At 47.5% G+C, this 21422-nt stretch overlaps 1 protein-coding gene across 1 annotated transcript; it reads left to right on the top strand.

The window, feature by feature from the left end:
• Positions 1–7658: 7658 nt before the first annotated feature.
• FAM151A (family with sequence similarity 151 member A) lies at positions 7659–21418 on the top strand. Its single transcript, XM_039887108.1, has 8 exons — positions 7659–7893; positions 8980–9126; positions 15663–15815; positions 16964–17123; positions 18329–18553; positions 19320–19459; positions 20178–20321; positions 20718–21418. The coding sequence occupies exons 1-8, from the start codon at positions 7770–7772 to the stop codon at positions 21389–21391; spliced, it is 1767 nt and encodes a 588-aa protein (XP_039743042.1). The 5' UTR covers positions 7659–7769; the 3' UTR covers positions 21392–21418.
• Positions 21419–21422: the final 4 nt, after the last annotated feature.

Genomic DNA, 21422 nt, shown 5'->3' with positions numbered 1-21422 from the left:
CTGCACAGATTTCACTGACACTGTGTGTTCCTCGGGGCCAGACCTCAAAGACTCCCCTCTGCCTGAGGCCGATGAAGTTCTGTTCACGGACGGGAGCAGCTTCACGCAGGAAGGAAGGAGGTATGCTGGGGCAGCAGTCGTAACTCTAACTGGCACCATCTGGTCACAAGCTTTTCCCCATAGGACTTCTGCTCAAAAAGCAGAACTCGTCGCCCTCACTGAGGCACTAAGATGGGGAAAGGATAAGGCAGTCACAATATACACTGACAGCCCATACGCCTTTGCCACTGCGCATGTACACGGAGCCATCGACAAGGAAAGAGGGCTTCTGACTTCAGCTGGGAAGGACATTAAGAACAAGGAGGAGATCTTAGCCTTACTTGAAGCCATATAGATGCCTAAGGCTCTTGCTATTGTTCTTTGTAAAGGGCATCAAAAAGGGAATAGTCCTGAGGCTGAGGAAAACCAACGAGCCAATGCAGAGACAAGAACAGCGGCCACAAGGCCAGTGGGGCCCCCACCACATCTACTGACTGTTGTCCCTTACCCAGAACTGCCTCTGTCTCCAACCTATACGGCGGAAGAGAACATCTATTTTCAAGACAAGGGAGCCACTAGGAACCAACAGGGGTGGTGGACAACCCCAGATGGAAAAATCAGGCTCTCACAGGCCCTTGGAAGGACTCTCCTCCACCAACTATACCAGATCACACACGTAGGGCGAACTAAGATGCTCCAGAAGGAAGAAAAACTGCAGAGGAGACTGCCTCACGATGCCCGGCTTGTGCCCAAGTTAATCCAAAGAAGGGGAAGATAGAAGAACCTAGGTATAGGGAAAGAGGAACTTATCCGGGGGACCACTGGGAAGTCAATTTCACTGAGGTAACCCCGACTGTGGGGGGCTACAAATATTTACTTGTTTTTATAGACAGCTTTTCAGGATGGGGAGAGGCCTTCCCTACCAGGAAAGAAACTGCCTTAGTAGTTACTAAGAAACTACGACAAGAAATTCTCCCTCGATTTGGTCTCCCCGGAACTTTAGAGTTGGATGACGAGCCAGCCTTTGTAGCAAAGGTATCACAGCAATTAGCTTGCTATCTAAATTTGCGATGGAAACTCCACTGTGCCTACCGGCCCCAAAGTTCAGGCCAAGTAGAGCGAATGAATCAGACCCTAAAAGAGACATTAGTCAAGTTAGGATTAGAAACTGGTGGGACCTGGGTAGAACTTCTCCGAGCCAGGTGTACTCCATATATTAATGGATTCACCCCATTTGAAATTTTCTTTGGAAAACCCCCACCTTTAGTACCTAAAATAGAAGATGAGAAAAAGGCAAAACTGCGTAACCTTGTCTTACTTAAGTCTTTACAGGCCCTTCAAAGTATACAGAAGGAGATTTGGTCCCGGGTTCGTGCTGCCCACTCAGCTCCAGAGGACGGACTTCTCCACCAGTTTCAGCCTGGGGACTCTGTGTGGATCCGGAAGTTCACTTCCAAAGGACTAGAACCCAAATAGAAAGGACCTTTCACTGTCTACCTGACGACGCCCACTGCAGTTAAAGTAGACGGCATCCCATCATGGATTCATCACTCCCACGTGAAGCCAGCACGAGAGTAGATAGCTCAGGAAGACGGGCCCTTAAGACTAAGACTCAAGCATACATAAGTCTAACCCTCTGTTTCTTCCTTTCTTCCTCTTTAGTCCAGGCATTCGACCAGCCACAACCAAAACCAGAAGGAGCATTAATAACTTTGCTAACGACAATACACAAGGTCTTAAATAAGACCACCCCAGACATGGGACAAGATTGCTGGTTGTGCCTAAACCCAAAACCCCCTTACTATGTCAGGGTAGGAAGTCCCTTAAACTTAACTGAGCTCAGCAGGCTAGAACTTCAAGTCGATTCACTAGCAGAAGTAGTCCTTCAGAATAGAAGAGGTTTAGATTTATAATTCTTAGAACAAGACGGATTATGTATGGCTCTAGGCGAAACCTGTTGCTTCTATGCCAATAACTCTGGAATAATTAGAAAAAGGTTACGACTAGTATAGAGAAATTTAGATGCCAGGGAAAAACAGAGACTGAAATCAAATAACTGGTTTCATAGGATGTTCAATTGGTCACCACGGCTAACAACCCTTCTATCTGCTGTAGCTGGACCTTTAATCTTCCTCCTCCTCTTGTTAACTTTTAGCCCATGTTTCCTCAATTTCTTATTTACATATATAAGGAAGAAAATTAATTCTATTAGACTTTTAGTATTACAAAATAGAAGCTATGAGCAAATTCCGCATGAAGAATCAAGGATTTGATTTTCCGCTAAGGCCAGTGGGAAATGTGCTGGCTGGAAAATTACTGTTTGGCTATCACCCATGGGAACATAGGCTGTCATCCATAGGAACATAACATTCTAACAAGAAGCTTTCTGCTTCTGTACCCCTGCTTGCACATCCGACCTGTGGGTCGACAGGTAGTGAATAGAAGAAAAATAGACCTTTGTGTTCAGACAGAATGAAGAATGGGATTTGGGGCTTAAAAACCCTGTACCTCTACATTTTGGGGCTGCTTAATTTGGGGTCTGCGTACTCCTGGCAGACCCAGCTGGCTGAATAAAGAGGGTGTTTCCTATAACTCACTGAGTTCTGGTGGTCCGTGTGTCTTTCGGAGGCTGGTGGCTACAACACCGTGGTAGGCAGAATAATGCCCCCCCACCCCAAGATGTCCACGTTCTAACTCTTGGAACCTGTGAATGTTATTTTTTATACAGAGGTGATGCAGGATGGGGCAGGCAATTTCTTTTTTTTTTTTTTTTTTTTTTATGGCTGAACAACCCTTGGTTAACCTCACAGATTGCAAGGAACTTGTCAGTTTACAATCCCTTATTTTTTATTTTTTACACCTACAGCACCTGGTCTTCCTGGGGTGAGGGGGACGAATCTTCTTGAGTGGGGACTCAAGCCCTGCGCTCACCAAGAGAGAGCCCTTGACTCCATGCAGGAAAGAATTCAAGCACATGTCAGAATTAGAGACAAAAAGAAAGTTTATTAGGAAAGGAATAATGCTTCACAGACAGAGACATGGTTTCCTCTCAAAGTCAGAGAACAATACTGAGGAATTGGGTTTATATCTTTTCCCTTCGTGGTATAGGTTTGCAGCGTTAAAGGCACAGAGAAGTAGTTAGTTATCTCAGCAGGAATCTTCCTCAGGTTCCCCGTGGCCCGTCCCTGTGCAGATCAGCCAGGTTCCCGTGTCTCCAGCACGCAGCCGACTCTGAATACAACCTGGTTTAATATTTAGTCAGATTGTGTAGTTCTCAGGTCTTGTTCCTACATTAAAGGGAATTAAGATTGCAGATGGAATTAATTTGCTAATTAATTGACCTCAAAATTGGTAGAAAAGAGAGGGCCAAAGAGATGACACTGTGAAAAGGACTTGGCCCAACCTTGCTGGCTTTGAAGCTATAGCAATGAGACCATGTGCCAAGCCATGCAGACAGGCTCTAGAAGCTGGAACAGTGCATTTTCCCCTAGAGCTTCCGGAAAGGACTCAGCCTTACCCATATCTTGATTTTAGCCCAGTGAAACCTATTTCAGACTTCTGACCTCCAGAAGGAGATAATATATTCTTTAAACCAATAAGTTTGTGGTATTTTGTTACAGCAGCAGTAGAAAACAAATACACCCACCAGGAAAGCAAAAATATCAATAATTGTGCATTGAAAAAGAATGGAAAGATCTTCAATAAAATGAAAAGAAGTTATAACTTGTTGGTAGATCTTCGTTTATTTTAAAATCATGATACTTTACTTTTTCCATATTTCTGAATTTCCTAGTATCTTTTTGTACCACTTTTATAAAGGGAAAAAAATAAGCTTTTGTTTTCTCCCTGAGAGATCCTACTCAATCTTCAAGGAGAAGGTCAAATGCTGTTCCCACTCCCACCCCAAGAAGCCTCTCAGACACCTTTTCCTTGGCCAGGGGCAGACTTTCTGCTCCCATGGCCTTAACACTGCAACTGGATTCTAAATGCCTTAGGAGTAGGGTCTAGGTTGGATTCTCCTGGGGCTCAGCAGACCCTAGCTAGTGGATGTTGAATGTTCATGGGATGGATTCAGGAACGATAGTTTTTCCTGAGATAATTCAAGGCCGCTTTGCCTTACACTCCCAAGGATTTCCCTGCAGGGGAGAGGGGGATACCGCCTCAGGGAAGCTGGTGCAGACCTCTCAGGGCTCAGTGGGCAGAACCTTCTGCGGCACCAGTACTGAAGATGGCTGCTTCAGATCCGAAATGTTCGTGCCTCCTAACAACCTCCCTTTAGTCTATCTGTTGGGCAATGAGGGGATCCAAGTAACCCAGGTAACAGAGCCTGGGGTTCAGACCTCGGCACTTGGTTGTTCTGAGCAGAATGTTGTGGGAAGTCTTGTGACTCTGTCAGGAGCCAGGGTTGGGGGCAGTGGTAAAACCGGATGGCCAGGGTGCTGGAAACAGGCGGGCCTTCTCAAGACACTTCTCAATACCAGCTTCCAGAATCAGCCTCCAAAATGCAAAGCTGAGCATGTTTCCTGTGTTAAAATTTCAACCAAGTAAATTTGAAAACCTAATTGGCTTTATTAAGGGATTCATGATTCAGGCAACATCCCATCTAGCAACTAGATGGGCCCTCCAAGGAGTTGTACAAAACAGAAGGGGTTTATAGAAAGAAAAAGGGTGGGACTAAGAAGTTAAAAGAATGGATTATTTCAGGCAAAGTCCTCTTCCCTTAGTGGAAGGCAAGAGGTCTTATAAGGAAGGTTTTATGGGGAGCAGGGTGGGGCAAGGGAACTATTTAAAAAAAAAAGTACTCTTTTTAGACCACGACATTTTTAATTTGGGGGAAAAAATGGGAAGGAATTTTATTGTGTAGATTGCCTCCTCTTTCTATGGTGGATGAAGAGAGCCCATTCCTACTGGTGGTTGGTCAGAAAATTCAACCAGTTGATTATGTTTCTGGGAGAGGTTAAAACTAAAATTAGGTCAGGTATTAAATCTAGGTTTGGTACCATGGGCTTTCAGCGCAAATGATGCCATTTGGGGCCTGTAGTTTTCTATTTAATACCTGTTTATCCCATAGGTGAAGGTTCCCCATCGCCCCCAAGATCTTTATCGGGGTGACTCAGGCCTGCTCACCTCCCCAGTCTCATCTCCCGAGTACCCCCTTTTCCCACCCAGCAATTAGTCACATTGAACTGCTCCCACACACACTACTCTCTTGTCTGGACCTTCCTTCCCTAGCCTCCAACTCTTACGATTCTCCAGGGTCTCCATGCTTCTCCTGAAAGCCACCTGGCCCAACTTTGAGGTTGGGGCTCCTCTTCTGCACTCCTAAGGCCCTATGTCTCCTCAATACATCATGCCCCTCATTGGAGACCCTGCCATTAGCCCATCCTTACAGGCTGTGAACCCCCTCCTGTAGCAACAACTCTAGAATAGCTGCTCCACATCTAAGATGCTGGAGCCTCAACACCTTGTTTCTTCTGGGGGATGGGGCAGGTAGGTCCCCGGAGCCTAGCATAGTGCTGGACACAAAGTGGGCCTCAGTATCTTAGTCTCACCAGGAGTGTCACAGGCAGTAGAGTCATTTACAGCCTGGAGTCTGCCCCAGAGCTATTTCTCCTGCCCAAAGCCAGAGCTGGATAAATTCCCACTTTCCCCAAGATGCAGCCTGCAGGGCCTTCAGAAACAAGAGAGCATCTCTCCACATCCTTGGGTGGGAGTGGGAGGGAACGGGCAACACACAGCCTGCTAGGTGGAAAGACCAGATTTTATGTCCCCAGCTCTGCTTCTGACCAACTCCCATTGCCTTATCTGAAAAGGGGGGTGATGCTGCCTCCTCCATAAAAGTGTCACAAAGTCTAAACAATTCTAAAACAACTACTTGTACATGGAGAACCCTCGTCAACTGTGAGATCTAAGTTCTGGATTTTTCTTTCAAGAAGATGTTTGTCCAGCATTGGTGTTAAATATTGTAACCCTTCAAAAAGTGACCATCTCATTGAAAATGGAGTCCATGGACAGTGTCCTCACCAGTATCACAGTTATTGACAGATTTGGTGGTACCTTGCTATCCTTATGGGATTCCATCTCCAGGTGTAGCTGACCACCCTTCTTCTCGAAGTGACCCATCCATTCACTCCTAGGACCCCTCCCCCACCCATCCCCATTCTGTCTCACTCTTCTTGACTGATTTCTCTTCTTCCACCAGCCCTAATTCCCCAAAGGTCTGCATTCACTCTTTTCCATGCCTTGGACAGAAAATGATACTCACAGCCTTGCCTTTGGTCCCAAGCCCCAGACCTTTATATCCAGTGTCCTCTTGGGCACCTCCTCAGAAATGGCCCATAGCCCTATGAACCCATGAGGCCTAAACCAAACTTCCTCCTAACTTGTTCCCCACCCACCAGGCTCCCTTAATCTGCCCACATGGGCATCATTCATTCTTCTAGACACTCTTGTCAACGTAAGGAACGTCCAAACTTGTAGAGAATTTTTATGAGTTTATTTGAGCCAAATTGACAATATATACTGGGGAGCAAGATCTCAAATGCCCCGGAGAATAACAGGCTTGCAGCTTCTTTTATGTATTTGAATTTAAGGAGAAAACATAAGGAAGATTACTTGGAGGTAGGAACAAAAGCAGGTGGAGATTGGATTATAGGATAATTAACAAGTTTATGTGCTCTCTTGAGGCTTAACGCCTCCTTTGAGGGGTATTACTTCTGGTATTTTAAAAGGTGTATTAACCTAAATGCCTAAGAACAATGGACAGGGCTTCCTTAAAACTTTTTACTAAAGAAGTTATAGTCCTGGGCTATGACTACCCACCACGACCTGCCCAGTTAGGAATTTATGATCAGACCACCCCGTGAAGTTATTTTCCATAGAACTCTTTTTTTTTTCATTTACAACTCTGACACACATACACACACACTCAAGTCAGTCACCAGGGGCCCTGATGGATTTGTCTGCGAACAGAGGTCCTTGTGTACAGTAGATGATTCTTGAGCTCATTTAAACTCCAGGGTTACCAATGCAGGGACAGTCTTGAACTTCATTCGCACACCAGGGCCTTCAGGACACTCTCTGTGTGAGATGGTGACTCAACCACTCCCCATGGACTTACTGCCCCAGGAGTGATCTTGATAACCCAGGCCAGCATTCTAGGCCTATCCGTTTCAATCTCAGGTAGATAATCTATCAGCCACAATCTGGGATGGAAGGAAAAGTCAGTTCCTCAGGCAGATCTAATCTGTTCTCATTATCAACACTTGCCTGACCTTCCTGACTCCCGGGGGCAGGGCAGAAAGAGGGAAGGACAGTCCAGTTGCCTCCTTTTACAAATGGGGATACCAGGACCATAAAGGGGAAGACATTTGTTGCAGATCTCCTGAAAAGTAAGGTCTAGATCCCTGGTCTCTCATCTCCCAGGCAGTGGGAGACAGGCAGGGAGTGGGGATTCCGGCCAACTTCTTCTGCTGCCTCTTAATGTGCTCAAAGGTCATACTGGGGGTGGCAGGATTTTCTGCCTGACCCATTAAGATCCTGGGAGGGTGAGGGAAGAGGAGGAGGGCGGGGAGTGGGGAGGGGCATCACTCTGGGACATTCCACCCCTGCGGGAGCTGCCCTGCCTGGAGGAGAACTGGGTGCTCTCAGGAGCTCCCGCCTCCCACCTTATCCAAGCTGCAGAGCATTTAAGGACTCCGGGCTCACGGCATTCTCCAGAAAGGGTCGTCATGGCGTTCAGGGAGTGCTCCAAAAATTGGAAAAAATGGGCTATTGCCGGTGTTACCAGTGCGCTTCTGATGTCTGCCATCGGATTCATCCTGCTCTTCACGCTGTGGAAGGTCACCCAGCCAGGTAGGGGCCTCCCCACTATGCCATCGGGTTGGCTTTTCCCACCACTCCTTGTCCCCACCAAGGCTCTATCCCCATGGACAGCACTGATGGCTTCCTCTCTCATCTCATATCCCCACCAAGGCTCACCCCCATCCACACCTCCATTCGCCTCTTCCATTACCAACCCCTCTAAGATTTCTCCCCAGCAGAAAGTCCCATTTAGCCCTCTTTCCTTTTCTTCTCCAGGCTTCCAGTGTCTGAAGACCACACCAAACCTTGGTCTTCAGCCCAGACCTCCCTCCTGTGCCCCCAGACAGACATTTCTTCTAGGAGGTTACATGGGCATCTCAAACAGCAGGCTGAGCCAAACTCAACCTCTCCCCCCAATACCTGCTCATCCTTGTTCCTCTCCATTCACACAGAAATCTGGGAGCAGCCTCCATTTGTCTTTCTGCCTCAGGCCTGTCTCCTCAGGCTCTGTACCTTGAGGCTTCTGCCTTCTGTCCTCTACCTTCCATCTGCTGCTGCCCTGCCTTCTCGGCCTTCTGGACTCCTGAACCCCTGCTGTGGCCTTTCTCTTTCCACTAAGTCTATCTGCCACCAGTGAGATCTTTCTAAACACTGAACTGACTTGCTGCCCTCAGCACATGCCTAACTCCTTTGCTGGTGTTCAAGGCCATTTACAACCTGATCACAGCCCTCTTTCCAATCTTGCCCTGTTCTATTTCCCTACATTACATCTGTACCAAGCCAACGGCCATTCCTTTAGGCAACCACACTCTTTCTAGAGCCAAGCCTTTGCTTATAAGGTCTTTCGTAATAACCTATCCCCCTTTTCTGTCAAATTTACACCCATCTTTCAAGGCCAACTTAAATATTCCCTTCTCTCTAAAGTTGAGTGCCCCAGGCTGATTTGGAGCCTCCTTGTGCCCAGGAGCCCACATATTTCCCTCTCTTGCAGTACTGACTCTGGGGTCCCACTGCCTCTGCTAGAGGGCACGCTGGACACACCCTAGGAGCCCAGAGAGGGAGAGTGAATGAATGGACGGGAGTCTTAGGCTGGGATGAGAACTGATGCTAACCCCACTCCCTTGGCCTTCCTTCTAGGCTGCAAGCAAGATGCAGTTTGCCGCCCAGATGCAGACATGCTGGATTACTTGCTGAGCCTGGGCCAGATCAACCAACGGGATGGCCTGCTGGTCACCTGGTACCATGCTGCCAACAGCCAAAAGGAGATGAATGCTGCCCTGAATAGTAAGTTTAGCTGTGAGGACTGGGACAGGCCCAGGAAGGAGTGGAGGCAATGGAAGGAGAACAGAAGTGAGGATAAGACGACACTACCTGTAAAGTAGCACTGTGATGGGTATCCACATGTTCTTGTCACACTCCACACTGAGTCGGGGCTCAGAGAACTTAGATGACTATCTCTGGCTGTGCAGCTGATAAGCTCTGAGCCTAGGACTTGAACCAGGTATCTAATTCCAAAGTTATCATGTCCTGCCCTTCCTCCCAGCTACCTCTCCCATGACCTACCAGGTGACAATGGTCCCTGATAAGGAGCCCTTTGTCCTTAAAGCCTAAGGAAGCCAGAAAATGTGAGTTTGAGGCCCAGCGCTACCAAACACGATCTGTAAAAACCTAGCAAATTGTGTAACTCCTCTCTGAGTCTCCAATTCGAATTATGACAACCAGTCAGCGATTGCTCAATATAGAGACATGCGCACGTTCTACATGGATTTTCCTGGGTCTGAGAGCAAACAGCTTCGTGGGCATCATGTGACAGAAATAAAGAGGGAGCTCAGAAAAGCTGGGTGACTGAAAGTGGCTAAGCCAACATAGGAACCCCAAAGTCTGGACCACTCAATGCATTATGACTGACCCAGTCCAACAGGAAAGACAGCCTCTTCTTCAGAACTGGTAAGCAGCTCATTAGAGACTGTTCATGAACATGCTAGTAAACTCTAAAGCAGTAACTAGCCAAATGAAGGGCCTACTAGTCCTCAAAATTTTTTTGCTTCAGAAGACAGATTGCTGGTCCCTCCCCGCAGAGTTTCTGATTCATTGGTTCTGGGGTGGGGCCTAAGAATTTGCATTTCTGGTAAGTTCCCAGGTAATGCCGATGCTGCCGGTCCCAGAACTACACGTTCAGAACCACTGCTTAACCAAAATCCCTCAATTTCAGATGAGGAAACGGGTCCAGAGTAGGAAAGGGTCCTGTCCAAGGTCACACAATAGGTCTGAAGCAGGGCAAGGCCTAGGCACTAGGCTTCTTTCTGGCTCTTTTTCCTACAGGGTCGCCACACCAGAGGGCCAGAGAGTAAGTGCCTGGGAAAGGTTTGCCGAATGAATGGTTAGGGAGGACTTCTCAGAGAAGGCAGGCTTGGTGGTCAATAGAGGAGAGGCCACCACAGACTGAGCAGGAAATCTCTGGTTGGGAGGATAATGACCAGAACTTAGTGATGAGGAAGACAGAGACCCCTCCCTCTGTTGGAACCAGGCCAGCAAGGGAGGATCCGCCACCTCCAGGCTCATTCCATGTCAATCCTGAGGCAGCAGACAGATCCAGGCAGCAACAATAGTGTGGAATTGTGGAGAGGCACCCTTAGCATAGCTGCAGGGGTCCAGAGAGGACCCCAGTCCTGATTTTCTTCCTGACAGTCTTGCCAGGTCACCTGGGTAGGCCCCTGCGAAGAAGGTGGTACCACAGGGGTGGGGATCCTGATAGGAGCCAGTGGTAGGGTTAAACTGGTGAAGTCACCTTGAATGTGACTGGACATCCATGTAGAGAGGAGGGGCCAGAGCAAAGTCCTGGGAGGCAGACAGAACTAGGTTCGGTCTGCCCGAGGTCACACAGCTTTGCAAGTGTTAATATGAAACTGGAAGCTAGCAGAATGGGTTCAGGCTCTGCACACTGAACCACAATGCTCTCCTGCCTGGATGGGATGTGTAGAGCTCCTGGTGTTGGGTGGCGGAGCACAGAGTGGAGGCAGTAGCTTCCCGTCTGTCCCCTCTGGAGAGCAGCACTCCTTTCCTGACTGCACCCCCTGAGGACCAAAGCTCCTGCTGTGGCTGCAGGAAACTGATCTTTCCCTCACGTCCTGTCCTTCTTACCCCACCCAAGCAAGTTGGGTTCCCAGATTCAGCATCTGGAAGGCAAGTAACAGCTCTTAATGACAAGGGAGAAAATTTTTTTCAGGAAGAAGCTAGACCCAGGTAGCAACTGCAAGGAGGCGGTTTAGGTCCAGAATGCATTCTCTATCTGTCTTTAGTCCAATTTGCTATGCATTTGCTGGGCCTCTGTTCTGGGCCAATCTCAAGGAGAAGGTTTAGAAGTAACAGATGACCCTGTCTTTAAGGGCCTCCTGGTGTCTCCAGGGCAGAAGCTAGTACAAATCAAGGAGGCAGTTGCATCGGATTATTCCAGGAATCAGACCTGGGTCCAGTCCTACTCCCTCCCAATTACCCCTACCTCCCCCAGACTAACTAGTCCCCATTAGGTGGGAAGGAGACCCCTTAGCATCCCTTTTCTTGAGTTATACTGTATCTGCCCAGCTGCCGCCTGTGGTCTGGCTTCTCTGGGCCTCACAGGAGGCCAAACTCTTTGGACCCCACTCTGCATTCCCAGGTAACCAAAAGTTAAGATAAGAAAGGACTTTGTATTCAAGCCATACAAATAAAGACTACCCTTATAAAGACCTTCGAGGTTTACAACGTGCTTTTATGTGCTGTGTTTTTATGTCCACATCCTGTGTTCGTGGCCTGGGGAGGCTCGTCCCCATTGTGCCAATGAGGAAACCGGCGAGACTCAAGCACTGGGCAGGATGTATAACATGAGGATGAAACAGGACTATGCAAAGTACTGGGCTCAGGGCTGGGGACTGCCTGCACTGAGCTTCCTTCCCCTCCTGGAAATCCAGACACTGAGAATTTAGAGAAATCTGAAAATTCTGCATCTATGGAGCAAGTTCTTTTCACCTACCTAGACCTGAGCTTGTTGATCCTGACTTTTCCATCATTTATTCATTCAACCTTTTTTTTGGTTTGTTTATTAAATTGATTGGGGAAACACTGGTTAATGACATTATAAATTGCAGGTGTACAATTTTATAACATGTGTATACTCTGTTGTGTGCTTACCACTTGAAGTCTAGTCTTCTTCCCTGGCCATGTGTTTGACCCCTTTACCCTCTTTGTTCTTCCCCCACCTTCCTTCCCCTCTGAAAACCACCACACTGTTGTCTATAAGTTTATTTTGTTTTGTTTTGATCATTCGTTGCCTTTTTTAATATCCCACATGTGAGTGAAATATAGTTGTCTTTTCAGTCTGACTCACTTCACTTAGTATAATACTCTCAAGATCCATCCATGTTGTTGCAAATGGCAATATTTCATCATTTTTTATTGCCGAGTTTTATTCCATTGTATATATATATATATGTATTGCATCTTTATTCAATTATAAGGACAATTCAACCTAAGTACACTTAGGATGTTGCCATGTCTTGGCTATTGAGAATAATGCTGTAGTGAACATAAGGTTACAAATATCTTTACGAATAAGTTGTTTTCAAGTATTTCAGGTAGATACACAGAAGGGATTGCTGGGTTATATGGTAGTTCTATTAATTTCTTAAGGAAACTTTATATTGTTTTCCATAGCAGATGCACCAATTTACATCCTCACTAGCAGTGTATTAAGGTTCCTTTATCTCTACATTCTCTCCAACACTTGTTATTTTTTTATTTTTTTATTTTTTTTACGCCTACAGCACCTGGTATTGCTAGGTGGTCTCCCCTCCAAGTACTAACCAGGCCCGACCCTGCAGCTGTTGGCCATCTGTATGTCTTTCCAGCATCTATTCAGGTCTTCTGACCATTTTTTTAATGGGATTGTTGTTTTGTTGAGTTGTATGAGTTTTTTATATATTTTAGATATCAGCCTTTATTAAAGATATTGTTTGCAAATACCTTTTTCCATTCAGTTGGCTGCCTTTTCATCTTGTTGATGGTTTCTTTTACTGTGCAGAAGCTTTTTAGTTTGATGTAGTCCCATTCATTTATTTTTGCTTTTATTTCCCTTGCCTTTGACAAGTTCACAAAAACTCCTGAGAGCAAGCTCGATAACTGCCTGTTTTCTTCTATATATCTTATTGTTTCAATTCTTATATTCACATCTTTAATCCATTTTAAGTTAATTTCTTGTGTGGCATCAGGTAGCCACCTAGCTTCATTCTTTTGCATGTGGTTGTCCAGTTTTCCCAGCGCCATTTATTGAAGAGATTTTCCTTTCTCTAGTGTATATTCTTGGCTCCTTTATTGAACATTAGTTACCCATATATGTGTGAGTTTATTTCTGGGCTCTGTTCCATTGGTTTGTGTGTTTGTTTTGCCAGTACCATACTGTTTTTTTGACTGTTGTATCTTTCTAGCATAATTAAGTTGGAGAGTATGATACTTTCAGTTTCTTTTTTCCTCAGGATCGCTTTGGCTATTTGTGATTCCAGACAAATTTGAGGATTTTTTGTTCTATTTCTGTGGAAAAGACCATTGGGATTTTGATGGAGATTGCATTAAATCTATATATTGCTTTAGGTAATATAGCTATTTTACCTGTTAATTCTTCCACTCCATGAACATGGAATGTCTTTCCATTTCTTTGTGTCTTCAATTTCTTTTCAACAATGTCTTGTAGTTTTCAGGGTATAGGTCCTTCACGTTCTTTGTTTTTACTCCTAGGTATTTTATTTTTGTTATTATAAATAGAATTGTTTTCTCTTTGACACTTCATTGTTAGTATACAGGGACCCAATGGATTTTTGTACATTGATTTTGTATCCTGTAATTTTACTGTATTTATTGTTTCTAATAATCTTTCTGGAGTTTTGAGTTTTCTATTTATAGAATCATGTCATCTGTGAATAGTGACAGTTTACTTCATTCCCAATTTGGATGCCTTTTATTTTCTTGCCTGATTGCTCTGATTGATTAGGATTTTCTTGCCTGATTGCTCTGATTGATTAGGATTTTCAGTACTATGTTGAATAACGGTGAGAGTGGGCATCCTTATCTTGTTCCTGATCTTAGAGGAAAGCTTTCAGTTTTTCACTATCGAGTACGAGATAAAGGTTTGTAATATAGCCTTTATTGTTCAACAACCATTTTCGAAGCTCCTCATTTAGTCCTGGCACCATCTAGGGACCAGAAATCCAAGTGGTCAATTCAGATCAGGCCCTGCTCCCTGGCACTTACACTCAGGCTGGTGCTAAGCAAGCAATTTACATGGGGGCCAAGTGCTCACAGGAGAAATCCAGAAGCAGGCCACCCAACTTAGGCTGGGCGTGGGGTTCAGGAACAGCCTTCTTGAGGAAGTAATATTTTAAGCCAACACTGACAGATGAACGTGACATGGCGTAATAAAGCTGCAGAGGGAAGAGTGATACCAAGCAACAACTACGTGTCAGAGCCCAGAGATGGAGAGGACAAGACAAATTCGAGCCTTGCTACTTAAAGCATGGGCATCACCAGGGAGCTGATCAGATGTGCAGAATCTTGAGCCCAATCCCAAACCTACTGTATCAGAACTTGAATTTTAATAGTTCCTGGGTGATTTGTGTGCACATTAACTGATATTAGAGAAGCTGGAGTGGCCAGAATCTAGAGAATGAGGGAGAGAGGGACTCAAGGCAAGACTGGAAAGTTTGCCGGCCCCTGGTCATGCAGGACCACAAAGACTACAGAAGGAATTTGGGTTTGATTCTCCAGGCCATGGGTGGGGCCATTTTTTGTTAATGTAAGCAGCATGGTCAGGTACATGTTTAGAATACTCACTCTAGCGGAGAGAATGGACTTGGAAGGGAGCAAGGCCAGAGGTGAGAGGAACAGTCAGGAGGCTGTGAGCATAAACCAGGAGAAAAGGCTCCTGATGCCAACTGTCTGTGATGTGGCAGCAGCTGGAAGCGACCCCTCCCTCCTGCCCTCCACAACGCTCACTTCCCAATTGCAGAGTGACGCTGGCAGGGTCTCCCAGCATCTGCTTCTCATTGGAAAGGCCTTTTATCAGATGACATTTCCCTGACTGGGTTAACTGCATGAGTTTAAAAGGCAAAAACAATGCTTGTTAGTGCCGTCAAGGTGCAGGGAAATGGGCACGCTTAAGCGTTTAAGGCGGGAACATGAACCACAACAATTTTTCTGGAAAGTAATTTGATAATATGGGCTGAAAATTACCCTGCATTACCTTGACTCAAATTCCACAAATAGAGATTAGAAGTAATCAGAAAGTCAGGCTAAAATAAATTAGAAACTACAGGAATGTCTCAGGAATAGGAGGTGGGTAACTAAATTGCAGTATGCCCCCTCAACCAGGCTTTCATAGCACTTATAAAAAAATTTTTATAGCATCTTTTTAAATGAGACAAAAGATTGTGAATGTGTCATAACGTTGAAAGAAAATGATTAAAAATTATAAATGCAGTGTGGTCTGTGTAAAAACTATACGCTGACAAAAATGGAGGGAAATACATCAAAATGTGAACTATGATGGAAATGTGGATGAATATTTCCCTTCCTGTTTTTTTTTGTATTTTCTTTACTGTGTGTGTGGAAAATCTCTGAGTTAAAGAGTTTATCTGAGCCAAACAGAGGATATGTCTGGAAGCAAAATTTCAACAGACTGAAATATTTCCCTGTTTTTCTGTATTTTCTAAGTGTTCTATAATAAACATGCAATATTTTTTATGAGAACAATTGTTTTTTAAAAAATCAGGAACTGAGTTCTGTCTCTTGCACAGGCGACATCATGGTCCTAGAGGCAGACGTCAATGTAGAAGGGCTCGACACAGCCAATGAGACAGGGGTCCCCATCATGGCACACCCCCCCGCCATCTACAGTGACAACACCCTGCAGCAGTGGTTGGAGACCGTGTTGGCCTCTTCCCAGAAGGGTAAGCACCTCTCTCGGGCCTGTCCCCAGCTCCCCAGTCCTCTGGTTCTCAGTGACCATGTTCAGGGATCGCTCCACTGGGAGGCGAGTCCAGTTCCCATCATGAGTTGTTCATCACCAGCCCAAAGTTCCAGAGGCCCAGGCTCAGGAAATTCTAGGTGAGATGGGGGATGTGAAAGGGCAAGTCCAGGATGTTCTCTCCTGGACGCACAGGTGAGATGGGGAATGTAAGCTGCAAAGTGCCAAACACGTGCAGGGTATTCCCTCCTGGCTCCACACGACTGGATATAACATGTTCAAAGCCAAGCTCCGTGCCCCCGCTTTTATGTCCCTTTGCCAATTTGTCAATCTAAGCATCACCCTAAAATCTCCCTCATCCCCCACATCCGCTCACTTCTGCCAGTCCTAACCTCTAACCTAACTTCCCTGCTCCGGTCCCAGCCATACCACCTCTCTCCTGGACCTCGTTCCTCACTGATTTTCTGCCTCCAAGTTCAGTCCCTGCCATCTCCTTGACCACCCCCACTACCACACGCACGTGAGTGAGCTTTCCAAAAATGCCAATTTTCATGTCACTACCCTGATTTAAACCTCCATGGCTCCCCATTGTCCTCAGGATAAAGTGATCTTCTTAGTCTGGCTTTCACCATCCCCAGCCTCACCTGCCATTCCCAGGCCCTCGCCACCCTGATAGAATAGGCTTTTGTTCATGCTCGATCCTTCCTCTACCTAGACTGCCCTCCACTACTCAGATGCCCTTTCCCGAAGACCGAATGACCTCCTTACAGGCTTGGGTGGTTTAGGGTCCTTTGAGCCTGCTCTGTCCAAGCATCACAGTCCCTTTTCATCAGATGCTTGACAACTCCTGCACCAAGCTCAAGTCCCAAGCCCTTAGCTAGTTTCTACTACCTCCCCTCAAGGAAGGGGAGCTGATTTTCGCAGTGTTCCTTCTTCTCTGGGTTAGTTCTGCCTGTTTGAAAGCCTTTCTTCACACTCAGCTGGAATCTGGTCCCTGTCTTCCCACCTCTTCTCCCTGCCCCACCACATACACCATAACTGTTCTCTCTGCCCCACTAAGTCATGTCTTCTAGTTTCTTCTTCTCTGAGCATGAGGAGCCAGTTCCCAAGCCCTGGGCCTCCTCTCCACAGGTATCAAGCTGGACTTCAAGAGTCTCAAGGCTGTGGGGCCCTCCCTAGACCTCCTGCGGAGGCTGACAGATGAAGGGAAAGTCCGGAGGCCTGTGTGGATCAACGCTGACATCGTGAGGGGCCCCAACATTCTCAACTCCATCGAGCTCAATGCCACACAGTAAGTGTTCCCCTCTCTGCCCAACTGTGTCCAGCCCTCTTCCCTTCAACATTTGGTACAGGAAGTGCTCAGGGGACCTTTTCTGAATTTGCCTCCAGCCACACCACATACTCTAACCCCTGAGCCTTCGCACATACTGTTCCTTTTGCCTTGAATGCCTTTCTCCCATTTCCTGATGAACCTTTGCCCAGTCATTACCTCCTCCAAAAACTGCCCCAACATCCCAAGCTGACACTCACATTTCCTAACACAGGCCTTATTTCATTGGGGATACTCTATCCCCAGTGACCAGGGCAGAGCTCAGCTTTGAACATGTATCTAAAATGTAACTCCTTGCCCAGCCCCCATGAAATCCCAGAACTGCCACCAACAGCCCTCACATACACCAGCTCAACGGTGCCCTTCAGTTTACATAGAAGGGTTACTTAAAAAGAGAATGTATCTAATTTGATTCTTAAATAACAGCACCAGGTCAGGAGTATTTACCTACCCGCCTCCCCAACCCCATTTTACAGATGAGAAAGCTGACAACAATTGAAGCTTAATTTTTGAATGTTTATTTGAAGTACTTTAGTTGTAAAATACCATTTAACTCTTACAATGAGAATGAGGTAGCTGCTATTATTATAGGAACTATCTCATCGAAGTTAAATGACCTGCCTAAGTCTAGTAATTGGCGGAGCAAAGATTCAAAGCCAGGCCCTTCTGATTCTAAGCCCCACACCCTTTACTGTCCATCTCCATCCAACTGTCCATCCAACCAGCAGACAATCCATCCAACATTTGTGATTCTCATACTGAGGTGCATTTGGAAAGCAGCAGGGCAAATTTCATCTGAATGAAATTTTAAAATCCGAAGCTTCAGAGGCTGTCACAGCAGGCAGAGCCCAAATCTCCACCACTGTGGCTCTGGATTCCAAGACTTCTGTTTACATGGGGATGTGTAAGCGGCCCTGCCCAGCCTGAAGGGACACTCTCTTTGAGAATCAAAGAGGTTGAATGAATTGCCCGAGGTCACAATCAGGACCTGAACCCAGACCCCCAGACTCCAAAGGAGTTACTTCTGCTCTTTAGGACTCTGCTTCTGCCCTTATATCATAGACTCGATAGGCCCTGCCACTTTCTAGTACAGTGATGGGAACTCAGTGATGGGAACCCAGGGGCTAGTGAGGCTCTACAAGACCAGCATTTCTGATTCTCTGCAGATTCCTGGCCTTGGTCCAGGAGAAATATCCTGAGGCCACCCTATCTCCAGGCTGGACCACCCTCTACTTGCCCATGTTCCCGAACAGTACGTACACCCGAGCCATGGTGGAGGAGATGCAGGGGCTGGTAGGAGCGCTGCCACAGAGGGTCACCTTCCCAGTGCGGGCTGTCATGGTACGGGCTGCCTGGCCCTACTTCAGCTGGCTACTGGGCCAATCTGACAGGTATACTCTCAGCCCCTGCCACAGACTCTGCTCCCACCAAACCCACCCCTAGACACTGGTGCCTCTAAGAAGATCCCAGATGCTCATGCCGAAAGGGTCTTAAAGATTCTGGTATAACCCTCACTAGTGCTCACATCATCTTCAACATTCTTGCCTTCTGCTTGTTATACTTCTGGTGATGGGTTGTTCACTACCACCTGTCCATTATAGGACAACTAACTCTGCCCGCTGGAAAGAGTTTATACTGAGACACAGTTTGCCTCCCTACAGCTTCCTCCCATTGGAGCCATCTGTGGGCTACACAGATTACACTTGCAACTTCTGCCCCAGAATAATCCTGTAGGGACTGAGGAACCCCCACCCAGCCCTACTCTTGCAGTCTGCTCCCAGCTACCCAGCCCCACCTCCCTCAGCCACTCCCCACGGGAGTCTTGAGGCTGCCCCCTTTCCTCTACACCGACCTCTCCCCGCATCCCCTGTGCCCATCCTCTTTGTCTTTGTCCCTTTCTTAAAACAGGAAATAAGAAACAGGAGGCAGAGCAAGCCATCCCCTCCCTCCTTCCTGGCTTCTGCTTTCAGTCATCATTCCTAAAGCCCCTGCAGCTACTTCTGCCCTCACGAAGCAGGCAGTGCTCAGGGAGAAGGGGCTGGTGGGAAGTCAGATGCTCAGCCTACCCAGCTGGGGTCCAGTTCCGAGCACAGGAGTGGGCCTGAGGACCTTGCAGGGCCCAGGCAGACACTGAGCCTGCTGCTCTCCACACTCCAGGTACAGCCTGACACTATGGCAGAGCATCTCAGAAAACGTGTCAGTGGACGATCTCCTCTACTTTCGGGACAACTGCGCAGCCCACCAAATCTACTACGACCTCTTCGAGCCTGTTCTGTCGCAGTTCAAGCAGCTGGCCAGTAGGGAGTGGTCTGGGGTGGGGGGGAAAGGGCCATAGGGCTAGATGCTGCACGGGACAGCACCCGGTGGAGACTGGCACAGCTGGAGGTGTGGGGCGTTGGAAGGGGAAAATTCTGTGTGGACTAGGGGGAAGGAATTACTTTAAGCACCTATTGTGTGCCAGACCCTGGTATATGCTAAGCTTCATATCTATGAAGCAGAGATTCCATTTTAGATAGGAAAACTTAGGTTCAGAACCGTTACGAAATTTATACAAAGTCATTTAGCTTGTATGTGGCCCAGCTCAGATTGGAACCCAGAAAATTCCAAACCCCATGTACTTTCTCTTGCAGCATAGTTCCTCTGTGGGTCACTCTTAACGCTTCAGAGAGCAGATCCTCTGTGGTACCCGTTAATCAGTGATCCACATGCTACCTGTTCCCTTGTTCAAACTCCTCATTCCCTTGACTCCAAACCTAGGAGAGCCTACAGTTAAGTCATCTCAAAGGGGACCATTCGATTCAACATTCTTCCCCTGGGAACCACGTAGGAGAGGAGGAGGTCCCAATCCCAGCAACTCTGCTTGGTGGCTATAGGATCTTGGGCAAATCACTTCCTGTAATCTATCAAATGGGTTGGTAGCTGCGAGCCTTACGGAGAATGCATACAGAGCCGTGGCACACAGAAAGTGCTCTGTGAATGACGGCTACTTCATCTTGGCAATTTGGGTCTCCACAGTGAATGCCACACGGAAGCAAAACTACTACACAGGGGGCAGCCTGATCCCGCTCCTCCAGCCCCCAGGGGCTGATGGTCTGAGTGTGGAGTGGCTGATGCCTGACATCCAGGGCAACAGAAAAACAGCCACAGTTCGACTCCCAGGTGAGGTCTGCTTGCAGCCCCTGTGCTCCTAGCTAAACTGGGGCCTTCCTTTGCTTGGGGCAGGGAATTTGGGACCCTGTTATCATGGAAACGCCAGACAGGAGGTGAGGGAGGACAGTGCTGCCAAGGGTATGGGGGATCCTGGCCTTCAGACCAGCACCTTTGAGCCCCCAGCCACATTGTGCTACAAAAGAAGCAGGCACGGCCCCAGGGCTAAGCCCCTGGCACATTTAAAGCAGCCCTTCTACCTAGAGCCCAGACCCCACAGATCCCAGACAGGAGGCACCAGCTCTTCCTTGGCTGCCCATTACAGCCCTGCCACCCCTTTAACAAGGGCCTCTGACACCCTCATGATAACCAAACTCCAGACACTGTTGCCTCTACTGCCTCTTGCAGACAAAGAAGGCATGATCCTGCTGAACGTCAGCCTCCAGGAGCCTGCAGCTGGAGACCCTGTGCCCATTGTGCATGCCCCAGGTGGCCCTGCTTTGACGTTGGAGTCGTACCTGCTGCAGCTCGCCAGACACTCTGGACGCTGGGGTGTCCATTTGCACATAGCAGAGCCCACAGCCCTTCGGCCATCCCTGGCCATGCTGGCCCACCTCTCCACCCTTGGCCACCTTGCTCGGCCTGTGTGGGTTGGGGCCACAGTTTCCCATGGGAGTTTTGCAGTCCCTGGCCACGTGACCGGCAAGGAGTTGCTTACTGCTGTGGCTGAGGTTTTCCCCCACGTGACAGTGGTACCAGGCTGGCCTGAGGAAGTGCTGGGCAGTGGCTATGGGGAAGAGCTGCTCACGGACATGCTGGCGCTGTGCCAGGGACTCTGGCAACCTGTGTCCTTCCAGCTGCAGGCTGAGCCACTGGGCCAGAGCATGGATGGAGTTGTGGCCAGGCTACTGGCAGCCTCCCCAAGGACCACTGTCATAGTGGAACACAGCATGGCAGGGGGCAACTATGCATCTGTGCAGAAAGTGCTGCTGGCAACCAGGGCCGTGGACAGGACCCGGGTTTACTATAGGCTATCCCAGAGTTATCGCGGAGACTTGCTGGCAGATATAGGCAGAAACTGACCACCCAGTGGTGCTGGACTAGAGGACCCTT

The sequence above is a fragment of the Pteropus medius genome, unplaced genomic scaffold (genome assembly GCF_902729225.1).
Source record: "Pteropus medius unplaced genomic scaffold, Ma_sr-lr_union100, whole genome shotgun sequence".
Taxonomy (NCBI): Eukaryota; Metazoa; Chordata; class Mammalia; order Chiroptera; family Pteropodidae; genus Pteropus; species Pteropus medius.
The sequence above is the reverse complement of the archived record's forward strand: the minus strand, read 5'-3'. Positions and strand labels throughout refer to the sequence as shown.